The sequence below is a fragment of the Protopterus annectens genome, chromosome 5.part0 (genome assembly GCF_019279795.1).
Source record: "Protopterus annectens isolate FY-2018-M chromosome 5.part0, PAN1.0, whole genome shotgun sequence".
NCBI lineage: Eukaryota > Metazoa > Chordata > Ceratodontiformes > Protopteridae > Protopterus > Protopterus annectens.
Genome location: NC_056735.1, coordinates 661,436,197 through 661,452,809, shown reverse-complemented (window position 1 = coordinate 661,452,809; position 16,613 = coordinate 661,436,197). Strand labels below are relative to the sequence as shown.

Sequence of the window (16,613 nt, the reverse complement as noted above, 5' to 3'; positions counted from 1 at the left end):
TTTAAATTGCAACATGCTAACACTTCATCAAAATCATAATCTTTGAGCATGACACCTTAGCAGTTCTATGTGCTGGGTGTAAGACTAAAACTCCACTTTCTATAAAAGTGCCACAATTACAGAAAAGAATACCTTGTACAAGTCAATCACAATACAAAAAATGCAATCTTTTTTGGGGTTTGCACATTTTTAGATATCCAAAGTAGGGCATTCCTACTAAAACTTGTGTTTTTTCAGGGTAAATTATGACATCAACAAATAAAAACTAATCATTTCATCTTATTACAAAAATGACTCTATGATCTGCAATCTTGATTATTTATACTACTTAGTATGATATTAAGATGATGTAAATGTACTTTCAAGTTTCTGCGATATTTAGAAAAAAGTCACAAAATATTTTTTCCTATAAAAAATAAATACATTTGCCATTTTCATGCCCCCCCCAAGGACACAAACTGGCCAAATCAGGACTGCCCTACAGAGATATGGTATGTGGAAACTCTTTCAGCTATGTATTGATGCACTCGTACCATCTTTGCAACAAAGGCAGTGAAAAAAAATAACACTCTGCACCTTTTTATCATCTGCTGCTAGCATCAACAAGATTGATTGGTGTGTAAGACTGTGGGTGATACCTGGCGGGAAAAAATACAGATTTCCCTAAGACTGTGGTATATCATGCAGGCAGAGACAAATTCCTCTGCCAAAGAAATTAAGCTTAAGAAAATACAGGTGTGCTTTCTCTTCCTATGATTCCAAGGCAATGAATGAATAAATGAATGAAAGTGTTATAAAGCACATGCAGGTTTCTGGTAGTTAAATGATACTGTAGGTTAAAAACAATTGTATGAAAGGGTGGACTTTTCCTTTAAAGTCATGACTAAGAAAGAAGGATCTCCTTAATGGCAAGCAGGTAGTTTATGCAATTGTGAAAATTTTATGATTAAACTATATCCGAAAATAACTTTTATCTTACCTGTGAAACCATTGTGGATCTCCTTTATAAAAGCCTTCATCTTTTGTAACTGCCACACTTCCTAAAGCCATTAGCGTTCTTTGAACAGCAGCCATGTCTTTTCCTAAGAAATAAACCAGGTGATCAGAATTTTGTATGATAAGTTATTATTATCTTATATACTAAAATGATTCATTTTGTCAGTTTAGAATTGTGATTCATACAAAAGCATTGACAATTGATTAAATGAGATTTATAAATAAATAAACTAAAGTACTTTAAGCATCCTCCAGTTGATACAAAAGTGGAAAATATCTCAGACCGATACTATGCAGTTATGGTAGTGAATACTAAAACTGCAGAATATACAATATACTTCTCATAAATCCTAACTGGCATCCTTTTTTTAAATTCAAAATAATTTGCATTAAACAACAATCATTTTAATGCATTTTTAAACCATATAGTTGACTGAATTCTAATAAAAATTAACACACTTCCATACTAGCTATTAATAAAAAGCCAAGTTGCTATTAGGTGTCAAAAATAGCTTGATGGATATAAATGTTTATTTATCTATCTGTACACTATCTATATAAATATGGTAGTAGTGCATATTATCAAGTCATCAGCTTATCAATAGATTGTGCATTACAGCATCTTACCCGAACAAATACTTGAGTTTGAGTCAGCTATGTGCAGCAGTTGTAGGGATGGAGTAGGAGTTTATGTTCAATTTTTAGGCAGTGATCATCAGGGGATTTTAAGTTTAAGGAAGAGGAGGGAATACTCAGTTTAGGGAATGGAAGGGGAGTTTAAGTTTAGGGCAAATACATTTTTATTTGCACAAATCAAACAAGAAGAAATGCAGTCATATTAAAATGAAATGCTTGTGAGTGTTTTTTTATTAGCAAAAATCAAATAAGAAGGAGTTCAATTAGATTAAAAGGAAGTGATTTTAGTAGGAAAAGGGTATGCATTGAAAACAATCATGACCCAAGTGTACAGAAATTTTTGAAAGGGATGTATTGTTAACAACATTTTCAAATGTATTTCTGGATTTGTTGTACTAAGATTTGTATTAACCTCCACCTAGAGGAATGCAAATGTGATCATGAAACATATATTTCAAAATAAGCTTCTAAGTTGAAGTGACTGGCCTTGGCGATAATAACATGTGTTTCTAACAAAAAGAAATTAGAACATTTAGTTTTGTCAAATAAAAATCATTTAAAGTTCATTTGAAAAGTGATCCACATAATATTTATATTGCTGATGTACAGTTTATATAACTGACAATTCTCAAAATCTCAGATGCAGATGTCAAGTCATTGCCAAAGAAGTCATCAACAGTATAAGGGAATTCCACAATGAAAAATAATTTAAGGATATCATTTTCTTTTCTAGAGAACTGTATGGATAGTTCATTAAAGGCTTGGCAAAGCTAACAACATAAACTAAGTTCATTTCAGAAAATAAGCAATGGAAATATTTAATTAGGTCAACTAACAGTTACTGAATCTAAATATTGCTTAGTAAACTACATGATCATATAGTAAAGAAAGAGAGTTACAGTAAATTGTCATTAAGCACTTTGTTCATGTCTTATTCTAAGAAGGGTACCATTATTTCCTGAAATGATTAGGTTACATAATTTGTAGATGTTTAAAATGACAATGTCTGTGTGGTTTTTTGGTATTACAATTTTATGTAAAATGTATCAATTAAGTTAGGCAAACAGATGCAGTTTACAATTTAGATAGGTAGTCATTTAAATAATAGAAAAGATTGACAAAAGATTTTCCTCTACCCTGTCGAATGAAATATAAACATTTAATACTATTATTACAAATGGAATTTAAATTATTCTCAATAAAAGTAATGCTGAGATACTTTCAGTCTGTAGTTAACTTTATGAGAGGTAAAACATTATACAGTAGAAGCAAGACAGATTTATTTGTGTTTAAGCAATAGACAAAGATGAAAACATTTCAATAAGATAATTTTAGTATTGTACTATGGAAAGAAACAATAAATGTTAATATCATCCATAAAGGTATATATGGTAGCAAGGTTACATTAAGTTTAAAAAGGGAATAGAAGTTATTGACTTTCAGTGAATACGTTGTAGCTTATTACACAGATGAAAAGGGAAGAGCAATTGGGGAGGTCTTTACATATTGCAACTTTAACCTGAATTGGAGTAAGTGCAAGTAGAAGGGTTAGAATATAGTGCATGAATGCAACAAATTCTGGAAAAGTGATATATTCCACGGTTTAAAAGAGAAATTTAAAATTGACTCTATCTAAATCTTTTGTGGCATTCATGGTTAAGGTGAACAAAAGTTCTGAATAAATATCTTTTACGAAAAAAGACTGTCCAAAGCAAGCACTTGATCAGCTTTTTGTGTTTGTTGTAAAAATACAGATTGAAGTAGAAAAGCTAGGAGAAGTAACACCCTTTAAACTTTACTGGTCAAAACTGAAGTAAAGGTTTTTAGATTCACATTTATCAGAGCCATTGTACAGTAATTTTAAGATTAATAGGATCAGTTTGAGGCTTATGATAAATACTATTTTGATTGATTCAAATAGAGATCTGAAATGCTGTTACATTTCATGAAAGTAAAAAGTCTTAATGGAATATTATTTACTTTGTACCTAAATATTTTTCAAAAATCAGAATAAATCTGTCATAGCTGTGAGATTTCTGAGACTTAACTATTTTAATAGGATTTAATTTTTATTTTTGTGTTATGGTGTACTCAGTCTTATCTGATGTGTTTGAAAAAAGTATAGGAAGATTCTGTGACTCTAAATATTTGGTTCAGATACATTATCTGTGCTGATGGGATAGTTATATCGATTGGAAACAATTAATGAAAATACATGCTAAATATGATTTGTTTCTATGATTACCTTGTCATCTACTTAAGAAAATATTATTGTAGGAGGCTTTTTGGATTTGTTGTTGGTAGCTAGCTATATACTTATACTGCAGTCAAGCCCATTCAGAAAAAAAACAATTGCCTTTATAGCTAACCCTTTACAATCACAAAAAAAAAATTGTGTTAAATTGTTCTATTCCCCATGCATGGTAGGCAATATTCATGTGCAGATGTTACTTCAAATATTTATAGATGATCTTAACACTAGCAGCTGCCATTTTTCTGATGGATAATAAAAAATGTTTTGGTCACTTTCACTAGCTCTTGTTTTGTAGTGTGGAAATTAGAAAGCAGATCAGGCAAAAACAAAGCTTTACTGGAGATCAATTGTATTGTAGAAGCAGATCAATGATTTCACTTGATTGGCTTTAATTGCATCTCTAAGGAAGATGGCACATTTGAAGATATAATTTGTATTGGAATAACTTGACTGCCATATGTATCTATAACCTACAACAAGTACTGGTGAGAAGCTGGGGAACATTTCCTAACATATAAACATACTTTACCCTTAGACTATTTGCAGATTTTAAGGTATAATGCCCTGCAATTAGATATGTAGGTTTCCTTTATTTTTTAGCTATTTATATTTTAATTATCAGGATGTTTAGCTTGGTTGTAGACCATTTTACATACAGAGTCACACAAAACATCAGTAAAATGTGTTTTTAAGTGTTTTAAGTTATATAGATGGAGAAATTCTTAAAATCTGACACAGTTAAGAAAGAAATATGCATGTTACATTATTCTTCATAATGGCAATATACTTCAGAATGCAGTGCAAAATATATCTGTGGCAGTAACATTTCCAACAGTCAAATTGCAGTGCAAACCTACAAAGTATACACATGGCCCTAAATAAGAAGAAACTGAATACATAACATAAGAGACAGCAGGATGTCTCAGTGTACAGATAAAAATGGAAATTACATAATATGAGGAGTATCAGAATAATTTGATATACAGATGAAAACGGTGTTCACAGAAAATATTTGGCTGCTGAAAGAAACCTAATGAATGAGATGATAGTATATTGTTAAGTAGCACTGTGGTTTGAGGGTTATCATGATACTCAGGGGCATATCATTACAGTGGACTGAGTGTGAAGTACAGTGGCATTATAAGGTAATACTTAGAGCCTTCTGGTGGAGAAAGCAATGCTTTTTTATCAGCAGAGTTGGATCTGACTGTTGTATATTAATGCTGTTAGCACAATGGAATACAGTAATGTCAATTCAAAGATGGACAAAAATATCATGCAAAACTAAACATTTTTTTAAGTTTAAAATGCCTTACTGTGTAATATAAATTCCCTTATAAACTCTTGCTCTGGATTTATGCTAGATATACTGTCCAAGCCAGAGATTGGTTTGGCTGGTTACATTCTGTTGCTTATAGAGAAGCCAACCTCAGACAAGGGTGGTGTTGAAGTAGAGTGATATTTTGCTGCCTTTTATTGTACTTTGAATAGAGTTTTATGTAGTCACATTCCTTAGGTAGAAGTGGTATGTGTGTGTTGCTTGGCTTGTTTGCTTAAGCTGGTTGATACAAGATCATGGAACTGTGTCAGATGAAGTTATGTTTCATGTTTATTTCCCTGAGAGAAGTACAGCTTCTTATGTGGTGTATCATATCAACAGTCTATCCTATAATCACTATATTAATTACATACACTTTTAGTTACTCCATTGTCGAATGCTGTTATGCAGTAATCACAATTATTAAAGTTGCAAACAAACACGACTCCCTCCCACCCATGTGGTAGGTAGAAAGTATACATTAAGGCATAGTTTTTAATATATAACTTTAATCCTCCACACCAAATATATATCTATATCTATAGCTATATCTATATCTATATTTATATATATATATATATATATCTATATATATATATATATATAGGTCTACCTGAGAACACTGACAGATCAAAACGCTGACGATGAGAACACCGACACTGGAAATAACCGACAGTTCGAAATCCCGATGCTGAATACACCGACATACAAAGCGAGCATGACTGTGTAAGTATGCGATAGTGACGGACGTTAGGGTGTGGGTAAGGTAAGTGTGCATTAGTGACGGACTGTAGGGTTAGGGTGCAGGTAAGGTAAGTGTGCAATAGTGACGGACTTTAGGGTTAGGGTGCGGGTAAGGTAAGTGTGCGATAGTGACGGACTTTAGGGTTAGGGTGCGGGTAAGGTAAGTGTGTGATAGTGACGGACTTTATGGTTAGGGTGCGGGTAAGGTAAGTGTGCGATAGTGACGGACCTTAAGGTTAGGTTTGGGTTAAGGTTAGTGCATAGATAGTTGTGTATGTAAGGTTTAGTGTAGGTTTGTAAGGTTTTTGGTGTGCTTGTGTTGTGTGTGTGTGTTGTGAGTCGGTGTTATAGTGTTCGGTAATATGGACTGTCAGTATTGTGTGGTTTCGGTCTTTTGGTGTCAGCGTTTTGGCTGTCGGGTTTGTGGTGTGTCAGTGTAGTGTAGGGGATCTATATACATATATATATATATATATATATATATATATATATATATATATATATATATCTATATATATATATATAGATATATATATATATATATATATATATATATATATATATATATATACATATATACACACACACACACACACACACACACACACACACACACACACACACACACACACACACACACACACACACACACACACACACACACACACACACACACACACACACACACACACACACACACACACACACACACACACAAACACACACACACACACATATCCAGAAGCAATATAGCTAATCCCTACTATCATCAAAAGGGCAATACAACTATAGAATAAGTACATACCTTATGTAGTTATTTATTTATTTATTTTAATTTGCTTACTGGTGTAGTACATTGATCACTATAAACCATTTGCATGCACAGCCCAGGTGAACATATTCACAAAAAAAGAAAATAGAAAAAAATCACAAATACAGAGTAATCACAGAAGGTATATAATCCCATAGACAATTGATACAATATGTAAATAATATTGGCAGAGTAGAAAATCAAATGTGAATTAATTTTAGTAGTAAATATGAAAGGGAAACAGCAGCTGGAAGCAGAGGATCAAACTAGAAGTGATGCAGATGAGGAAGAAGTTAGGTTATGTGTTCAGAGGAAAAGCACATACAGTCAGTTTCTTGATGGTGTTGTCTTTTGCATTGAGCTCTGAAGGTGGGGAAAGAGACCACCTCTTTAAGTTGAAAGGGAAGGAATGCCAGAGTATGGGGTTCAAGAATGGAGAAGGAAACACCACGTCTCCACATCATCAAACAATCTTCCTTCATCATACCCCCAAAAATTTGCACCATTTACTGCACTACCACTTACTTACTGTAGTATCTCTACTAACTGAACTACCTCCACTTACTGCACTACCTCTACATACTGCACTACCTCTTACTTTCTGCATTACCTCTATTTACTGCACTCTCTACTTAGTGCACTACCTCTTGCTTACTGCACCCTCTCCTTACTGCACCATCTCTATTTACTGCACTACCACTACTTACTGTATTACTGGTACTTACTGCACAACCTCTTACTTACTGCACTACCTTGACTTACTGCACTACCCCTACTTACTACACTACTTCTAACTTGCTGCACTACCTCAACTTACTTACCACCCATACTTACTGCACTACATCTTACGTACTGCACTACCTCCATTTACTGAATCACCTCTACTTATTGCACTACGTCTTACATACTGCACTACCTCCACTTACTTGCACTACCTCCAATTGCACTACCTCTATTTACTGCACTACCTCTTACTTACTGCATTACCTCTATTTACTGCACCCTCTACTTACTGCATTACCACTTACTTACTGCACTACCTCTTACTTACTGCACTATCTCCAGTTACTGCACCATCTCTACTTACTGCACTACGTCTTACGTACTGTACTACCTCCACTTACTTGCACTACCTCCAATTGCACTATCTCTACTTACTGCACTACCTTTTACTTACTGCATTACCTCTATTTACTGCACCCTCTACTTACTGCACTACCACTTACCTACGGCACTATCTCTTACTTACTGCACTACCTCTACTTACTGCACTACCACTTACTTACTGCACTACCTCCACTTACTGCACTACCTCTACTTGCACTACCTCTTGCTTACTGCACTAGCTCTACTGACTGCACTACCTCTACTTACTGCACTACCTATACTTACTTCATTACATCTTACTTACTGAATTACCTCTTATTTACTGAACTACCTCTACTTACGGCACTACCTCTTACTTACTGCGCTACCCCTACTTACTGCACTATCTGCACTTACTGCATTACTTCTTACTTCACTACATTTACTTGCAATACCTCTACTTACTGCACTATCGGTAATTACTTACTCTACTTCCACTTACTGAACTACCTCTACTTACCGCATCACCTGTACTTATTGCATTACCTCTTACTTACTGCACTACCTCCACTTACTGTACTACCTCTACTTACTGCACTACCTGCACTTACTAAATTACCTCTTACTTACTGCACTACCTCTACTTACTGCATTACCCCTACTTACTGCAATACTTGTACTTACTGCATTACCTCTTACTTAGTGCACTACCTTTACTTGCACTACCTCTACTTACTGCACTACCTCTGCTTACTGCATTATGTCTTACTTACTTCACTACGTCCACTTACTGTGCTACCTCCACTTACTGCACTACCTGTACTTACTGCATTACCTCTTACTTACTGCACTACCTCCACTTACTGCAATACCTCTTACAAAATAATAAGTAGAAGCCTCCCTCAAGGTTCTTTTCCAGAGCAAAAATAACAAGCTACAGTGATTCAGCTGCTCAAAACTGATTTAAAATTAAAATAAAAACTACATACCAATCACTTTAGTCCATTCATTACCAAATATTCTCACAAAAGTCATGCACACTTGGCTCCTAGACTGTCCAATAACACATGATCAGGTAAGCTGTATATAGCAAGGATTTAGACTTGAGTATAATACCTGTGCAGCTTGCGGATTATATCACTATTAACAAGACAGTGGACTTAAACCAGATGCATTACTTAGTGACTTCTTCAAAGCCTTTGATGTGGAACTGTCAGCTTTGAATACCAAGGTTACAAAGCTTAAGATGTACAACTACAGTACTCCACTGGTTCTACAACTATCTGAATGACCAATTCACTGATGTGCAATGGTTAAATAAATTGTCACATCCTTTTACTTCAGATATTAGAGTTCATCAGATATCAGTGATCTAGCTCGAGAGAACTATTACTTAATGTGTTAACAATTTATATGTGTCAGTGCATTAATGGCATCAAGTTAATCAAATATGGATGACTATATTTTACTCAGTTTTAAAACTATGTTGAAACTCTCATATCAGATTTACAGTATACATTGAACACCATAAGCGGATGATTCTCAAATAACAGCATAATTTTGAATAACAAAGAAACAAAGCTAATACTGTTCCAAAAAACTACTATAAAGCATATCCAGCTGTCCTCCGCCTACTATCTAGGGTACTACAGGACCTGTAGAGGTCATACCACATGTGAAGTACCTGGGTGTCTCTTTGGACTATAAGTTTTCAAGAATGCAATGACACTGCCATAAACACAGTTCATATGAAGCTAGTGCCTTAAGAAGAATACATTTCTACTTCCTGCCAGGAAAATGGTGACGCACTGCTGCCAAGCACTGACAATAAGATAAGCAAATTTGTTGCTGACCTAAAAACAGTTACCAATGCAGAGCCCTGAGAAAACTGAATTAACTGTCTATTGAAAGCAAAATCACCTACTTATGAGTTACCTTAACCAAATAAATATTCCATAAATAGCAATGACAGCTCTAAGCATCATACATCTTTGTACTCTGCTACCAGGCCACTCAGATTTTTCCAACCTAAACCAGTTAAAAGTGAAAAAGAAAGCCATTAATAGATCAACTAGCATGCATCTGCCAAGAATATGGAGTGAACACCCCTGTATTCTAATATCATATTTTTACAATACATTGACTCCACAACCCACCTTCTATATTACCTATTTTCTACAATAACTCATAAATCACCTCTATTCACAAAGTTCTCATTACAACAGCTTCACTGTAGATCACCAGATTCATCACTTTTCCTTACTCCAGCCTCCTTGTATAACCCACACATTTCCTTCACCCTCATTGCCTAAGCTATTAACATAAAATATGCAAATATGTAAAAATATCATTTTTACTGCTATGCAAGAACAGATATCAACAAAGCATTGGTAGTTGGAAACCATTTCTCTTCAATAATTTTTCAGAATTATATAACCATTTAAATGACATCACAAAGTACCATCAACATTGTCTTGGTCAAGTTATTAAATAAATATTAATATGACATATACTCATAAATTAGCACACAAATCAAATCACACTTTCTCACATATCCATAACCTCATTTAGATCAGAAGGCATTCTTGATGTGTTTGTTACCTTAGCCTGTCAAATTATGTTCTAAAATGTTGCTAAGTGGGCAGTCCATGACATTGTTGTATAAATATGAAAATATGCATATTATTAATGAAGTGCAGGTATCTGCAAAGTGGTGGTAGTTAGGTAGCAGGTATCACTGGCAGAGTATTCAGCATTATGTAAGCTTTTACTTGATACCACGAAGTCCCATGTAAACTCTTTCTTTGTTAAGTTATTAAAAAATATATATTAATATACCATATATGCATAATTTGACATGAAAATAAGTCATACTTTCTCACTTACTGACCACCTCATTTGAGTCAGTAGTCTTAATTGTAAATGGCATGTCTGCTTAAGGAGATCAAGGGAATTATTCACATGTGATCCAGTGCATGAATGAATAAATACATAAACAAAGTCATAGTTGGTTCATTGCATTTAACAGCTGTGGCACCCTTCAAGTTTAGGAGATAAAAAAAAGGAGAAAAATGTTCCCATTTTAACTATCTAGCTAGCTCTCCTGTAAGTGGAGAGAAAAAAAGGTCACCATCTTTTAAAATTTATAGCAAGTTGCTTATACCACACACACACACACACACACACACACACACACACACACACACACACACACACACACACACACACACACACACACACACACACACACACACACACACACACACACACACACACACACACACACACACACACACACACACACACACACACACACACACACACACACACACACACACACACACACACACACACACACACACACACACACACACACACACACACACACACACACACACACACACACACACACACACACACACACACACACACACACACACACGCACCAGTTTATTACAAGTTCATAGTACTAGGCTAGCTGCCCTTGCAGGCCCTTTTAAGCCCAGCCAATTTCCCTTTTTTGTGCTGAAATTAATTTATCTCATTTGGTTAGAGATTACCTTTACCCATCCCATGGTCGATAATTATATGTTAACTGAATCACACTGGTAAAGTTTTTGTTTCCCATCCATAGATCCAAGTTGCCTTTGAATACAGACATGGATGAACTTTGTTTTATGTGGATGGGGAGTCTGTTCCAGAGCAGCTGTATCCTCTGCAGGATATACCTGTCTCTCCATACTGCTTTGTTTATTTTGCAGAAGAGGTTTAGATTACTAGACCAAGTGCTTTTGATGCCATTTGACATGCTGATGTTTAGTAAATCAATCAGTAATGAGTCGGAGGATGCCTTGCATGCAAGGCACAGGTCACCTCTTAGTAGTCTGTTGAGTCAGTCCATGTAGAACATGTTATTTAGGCCTTGTATCTTTATAGTAAGGTATCTCTGCAGGCATTCTAGTTATTGCATGTGTCTAGACAGATGCATGCTAAAGGGGGAATTATATTCAATGCCTAATGACAGCTGAGCAAAGGGTGACAATGACATCACTAGATCTAGAAAAAATCCCTTTGTTTATAAGCTGTGCAATATACAAGGACTTTCTTACTGCAATGGACACATGTTAGTAAAAAGTTAGGTCACTATTCACATAAGTTCCCAAATCCTGGAACAACTGGTCAACTTTTAGGGGCGTATTGTTAATGTGGTAATTCTCTGGCATAGATGACTTCCCAAAGAATACAATAATGCCTTTTTTGGCATTTGGTTTCAGTCCATGATTTTGGCGCCAGTTATTTATTTGGGACAAACCTTCCTGCAAGATGGCTAAGACATTTTAGGGTTCAATGACTGTTTCTAGCATGCAGTCATTTGCAAGCTTAGTCAGTCTGAATCCTTTGGTGTTGCTTTTCCTTCAGAAAAGTAGATGTGACACAGGAGAGGTCCCAGCACAAAACCCTGTGGACTCCACTGGTGACTGGTCTCTTTGTGGAGGTAACTTCCCCTAGTTTGATTTCCTGCACCCTGTCTTGAGCCATTTGGCAATTCAGCAAGTTTTATAGCATTACTTTACAAACTAATTAGTAAATAAAAATATAAACTCTATAAAAATAAATACATAAATATATAAATTATAACAAATAATAAATATATATTTTAAATATATAATGACTGTATAAACATATAAGTATAATAAATACATATAATACATATATAAATATTGTAATAAATATATGCATTCTACAAAATTAATTCTAATTAATTATTCATTATTAGTAGTATTATTAATTCTATAAAATGTCCTTTTGGATATGAACACTTCCAATCAATCTGCATCTCCTGATCACATCCTTTCCAATACCTTATGGTTGGGATAGCTGACCCCTTCACTTCAGCCTAGCTACATCTCTGTACATAAATAACTGCCAAACTGGAATGTATCTCCTTATCGCACTACTTTCAGAATACAGTATAAAGACATTACAACTCATTCCCACATACCTCTCAACCTCAGTTCTAGAGTCAAGGAGACAGTATAAAATGGTGGTGGACAAATGACCAAAATCAGGAACAGATATTGACCTTATATGTTTAGCATGCTTTTCTTGAAAGATATTAAGTCTGAAACTCACATCTGTCATGATTTGGTGACCGGAAATTCCAGTCACCAAATCATGACAGACATACAAGTTTCAGACCATGTAATTCTCATTTATTTCACAGAGAAAACACAACCTTTCCAAGGAGCAGGCCAAAATATGCACAATTAATGTACATTCTATAAAATCATGAATAGTTGAGACCATCTATGCCTCTCTCCACACACACACACACACACACACACACACACACACACACACACACACACACACACACACACACACACACACACACACACAGATGTGACCATCAGTTATAGACAGTTGCATGACTGGGACTGTATACCTCAGGTGATTGAAAGAATAACTGTCACACAGGAATGTATCATCTCATCTCACTGCTGTCAGAATACAACTACCACTGCCCCTACACAACATACTTACACAACATACCTCTCAATCTCTTAGTTCATGAAACAAGGTGGACTCTGCAAAATAATTATGGACAAAGGACCAAAATCAGGAGCAGATATTACCCTTTTATTCTTACAAAGTTGCTTGAATAATAGATTTTGCATCAGTATGTATGTTTTTTTTTCTAAAGGCTGTTTAGTGTGAAACTCACATCTGTCATTATAGGTTGATTGCAAATCTCACTGATTTGCGAGAAAAGACCAAAATATTATGCAAAAAGATCAAGGGAATCTCTTTGAAAGCTGTGGTAACTGATTTTAATTATCCTTTTCTTTTACAATTCTTTATTCATTTGTAACTGAAAATGGATTCCTCAAACAAGTATGCCATTAATGATTTGCTAAAGCACAAGTATATTGTATGGTGTACTAAATGCTATGTATATTTAAAGGTAACACTTAATAACACTGGTGACCTGTGTTCCTCATGTCAAAAGTTGGAAGATTTGCTTACCATTATTAGTAGTAAATCTAGACTTACCAATGATGATTGCCTTTTGCAATTGGCCCAGCTTGGATAACTGTTGTTGCATATATTAATGACTGGATTGATAAGATAAATAATATTAGTCATAACACAAATAGAAGACATTTTGGAAAGGAACTGTCTCTTGTCAGTAAAGATCATTCAATCCCTATTAAACATGGTGACTTGAGGATTCAGGATACAAGTATGCATTAGTCTGAGGATTCAGAGCACGTAGAAGAAAAAAAAAAGAAAGAAGTTCATAACAAATAAGGAAGAAAAGGAAACTGACTAACGTCTCAAATATAAAGAGAATGCATACAAAAAGGACACACTGCTTTGCTGTGGAACACGCAGATTACAGGGAATGATAATGTTCTATCAGAAAACCTTCATTCTATAGAAAAAGGCATCCTTTTTCTAAAAAAGAAGGCAGAAAAAGAAGAATGTCACAAGTGAAAAGGAAGAAATCAAAACTGGAGTTGGAAGAAGTGAAGAATATTATTGTAAGAACAAATGGGAGTAAGGCCAAAGCTGACAACAAGGCTCAAGCTGTGGAAGTAGAATTGTATGCTTGCAAATATAATAAACAATGAAAAGAGTGGAATTATTGAGACTAATGGTGCTGAAGACCATTCCTTTGTAATAATTGATAGAGCAGATATTATTGAATTAGAAGATGGAGATTCTTCAGATCGGTCAAAGCTCATATACTTGTAATAAGATATTTGATTATTAGAGGAACTGGTACTTACATTTGCAGAAAAGATAATTAACATCAAATAGTGTTATGCCTGACAGCAACAAAACCACAGGATGTGAGAAGGACCCTAGAATGCCTTAATGTAATGCGGTACAAATGATCTCATCTGCAAGGACTTTTTGATTGTTAATAGGGAACTAACAGCTCACTTAGATAGCAAAGCTTGTGCAGGTTGTTAGGATGTATTTTTCACAAATCACATGCAGAGAGGAGAGTTAGGTCACCCTGAATTAAAAGATTTTTTGAGGTAAATGCCTACGTGAAAAATTATCAATTTTAAAGGATGGAAATGAATAGATCATCCAAGCCTAATTTTGGGCATACGTGTTTAGACAGAATAGTATCCACTTGTCAAGACCAGGGAAGATCATTTTTGCAGCAGATATTTTGCAATATTTGACAAACATAAATCAGGATTTTTGCCAAGTCAAAAATTTAACAGTTCGCAGATAGAAACATTTGATGCATCTCTGGTGGTTCTTAATGCTAGTAGCATTAGTAATAAAGTTTTATTATTGGAAAAACTGCTATGTTTTCACAAGAGTGATGTTGTTATTGTTTGCAAAACATAGATAAAGAACAATGACTGGAAACCAGTTCCATCAATGTGTAAATATTTACTGTAACAGGCATTCTAGCAGAAAATCAGGTGGGGTTATCATCATAGGGATTATGAAAACTGAGATTGTTGCATTCTCAGTGATAATACCAGTACTATAGATTGTGTAACTGTGACAATAAAGGCAACCTTGGAACATGCAACTGCTTTTGGAGTGTATAGACCACCAAAGTCAAGTACTGATGTCCTAAAAGAATTTATATTTCTTGCATGAAACACAAGAGGGAAGAATAATAGTGGCTGGGGACTTAAGTTTACCAGAAACAGACTGGAATAATATAGATTCAACAACATTAGTAAAGGAAATAATTTATAACTTATTTTTAGGACCAATAATTGCATTGGATTGTAAAATGCATACAAGGGAAAGGAAAATACAAAGCATTGTTTGCGTTCCTAAGGAAATGACTGTTACTTCATGTCACATTTTACCACCATTGATGTGCACTGATCATGGGGTTATTAAGGTTAAAGTGTTGCAGGAGGATTCTGACAAACTGATATCTAAATCAACGCACAGGAGATTAATATCAAATTATAGGGAAGCACAACAGTCACAATGTAAAACTTATTGGAGTGATGCTTTCAGTAGAAATACTTCAGAAAGAATGCGGCAAGTTTTGAAAGAGAAATTATTTGAATACTAAAAATCAAAAATGTTTAACATCAAAATATAAACATACGAACAAGAGCCTTCATTAAGGTGAGAGACATACAATATAAGAAATGGAAAAGAGGTTGACCAATAAATTTGAAAACTGAAATAAACAAGTTGGACAGACAAATTAAACATAGTGTGAGACAAGATCCAGAAATATTTGAAGAAAATTTATATAAAGATATTGAGCATAATAGGAAACCATTTTATAGATACATAAGATCTGGTAGGAGTAAAGACTTACAAATTGATAAACAGAGTGCAGATTTTAAAATTTATTCCCAGACACAGCAGATTATAGATATGTTTACAAAATCTTATGCAAAGCAGTTTGGCTCCACAGAGGAGGTGGTAAATTGTCCTAGTAAAACCAGGTAACCTCAGATACTGTAATCAAATTAGATTATTTTGAAAAAGAACTACACAAACTGGACCCAAACAATCACAGTGAGGAGATGGAATTAGTTATAATGACATGAAAACACTTTGTCGTGAACTTACAGTACAATTATATTTGTTATTCACTACATCATTTAAATACGGGAAGATTTTTCAAGATTGAAGACAAGCACTTATTAAACCTGTCTTTATGGGAAAGTGGGGTAGGACAAACCCAGAGTGATACAGACCCATAAGTTTACTTTTGTGTAGTAGAAAAATAATAAAAAAGGTTATTTTGGCTAAATCAT

The 16,613-nt window shown here is 34.6% G+C and overlaps 1 protein-coding gene across 2 annotated transcripts in view; it reads right to left on the bottom strand.

The window, feature by feature from the left end:
* Positions 1-16,613, bottom strand: part of TAGLN3 (transgelin 3) — a 389,325-nt gene that overhangs the window by 65,843 nt on the left and 306,869 nt on the right. For both annotated transcript variants that reach the window (XM_044072509.1, XM_044072508.1), the window contains exon 4: positions 980-1,082. In XM_044072509.1, the coding sequence (XP_043928444.1) occupies positions 980-1,082 (103 nt within the window). The remainder of the gene's footprint in view (positions 1-979; positions 1,083-16,613) is intronic.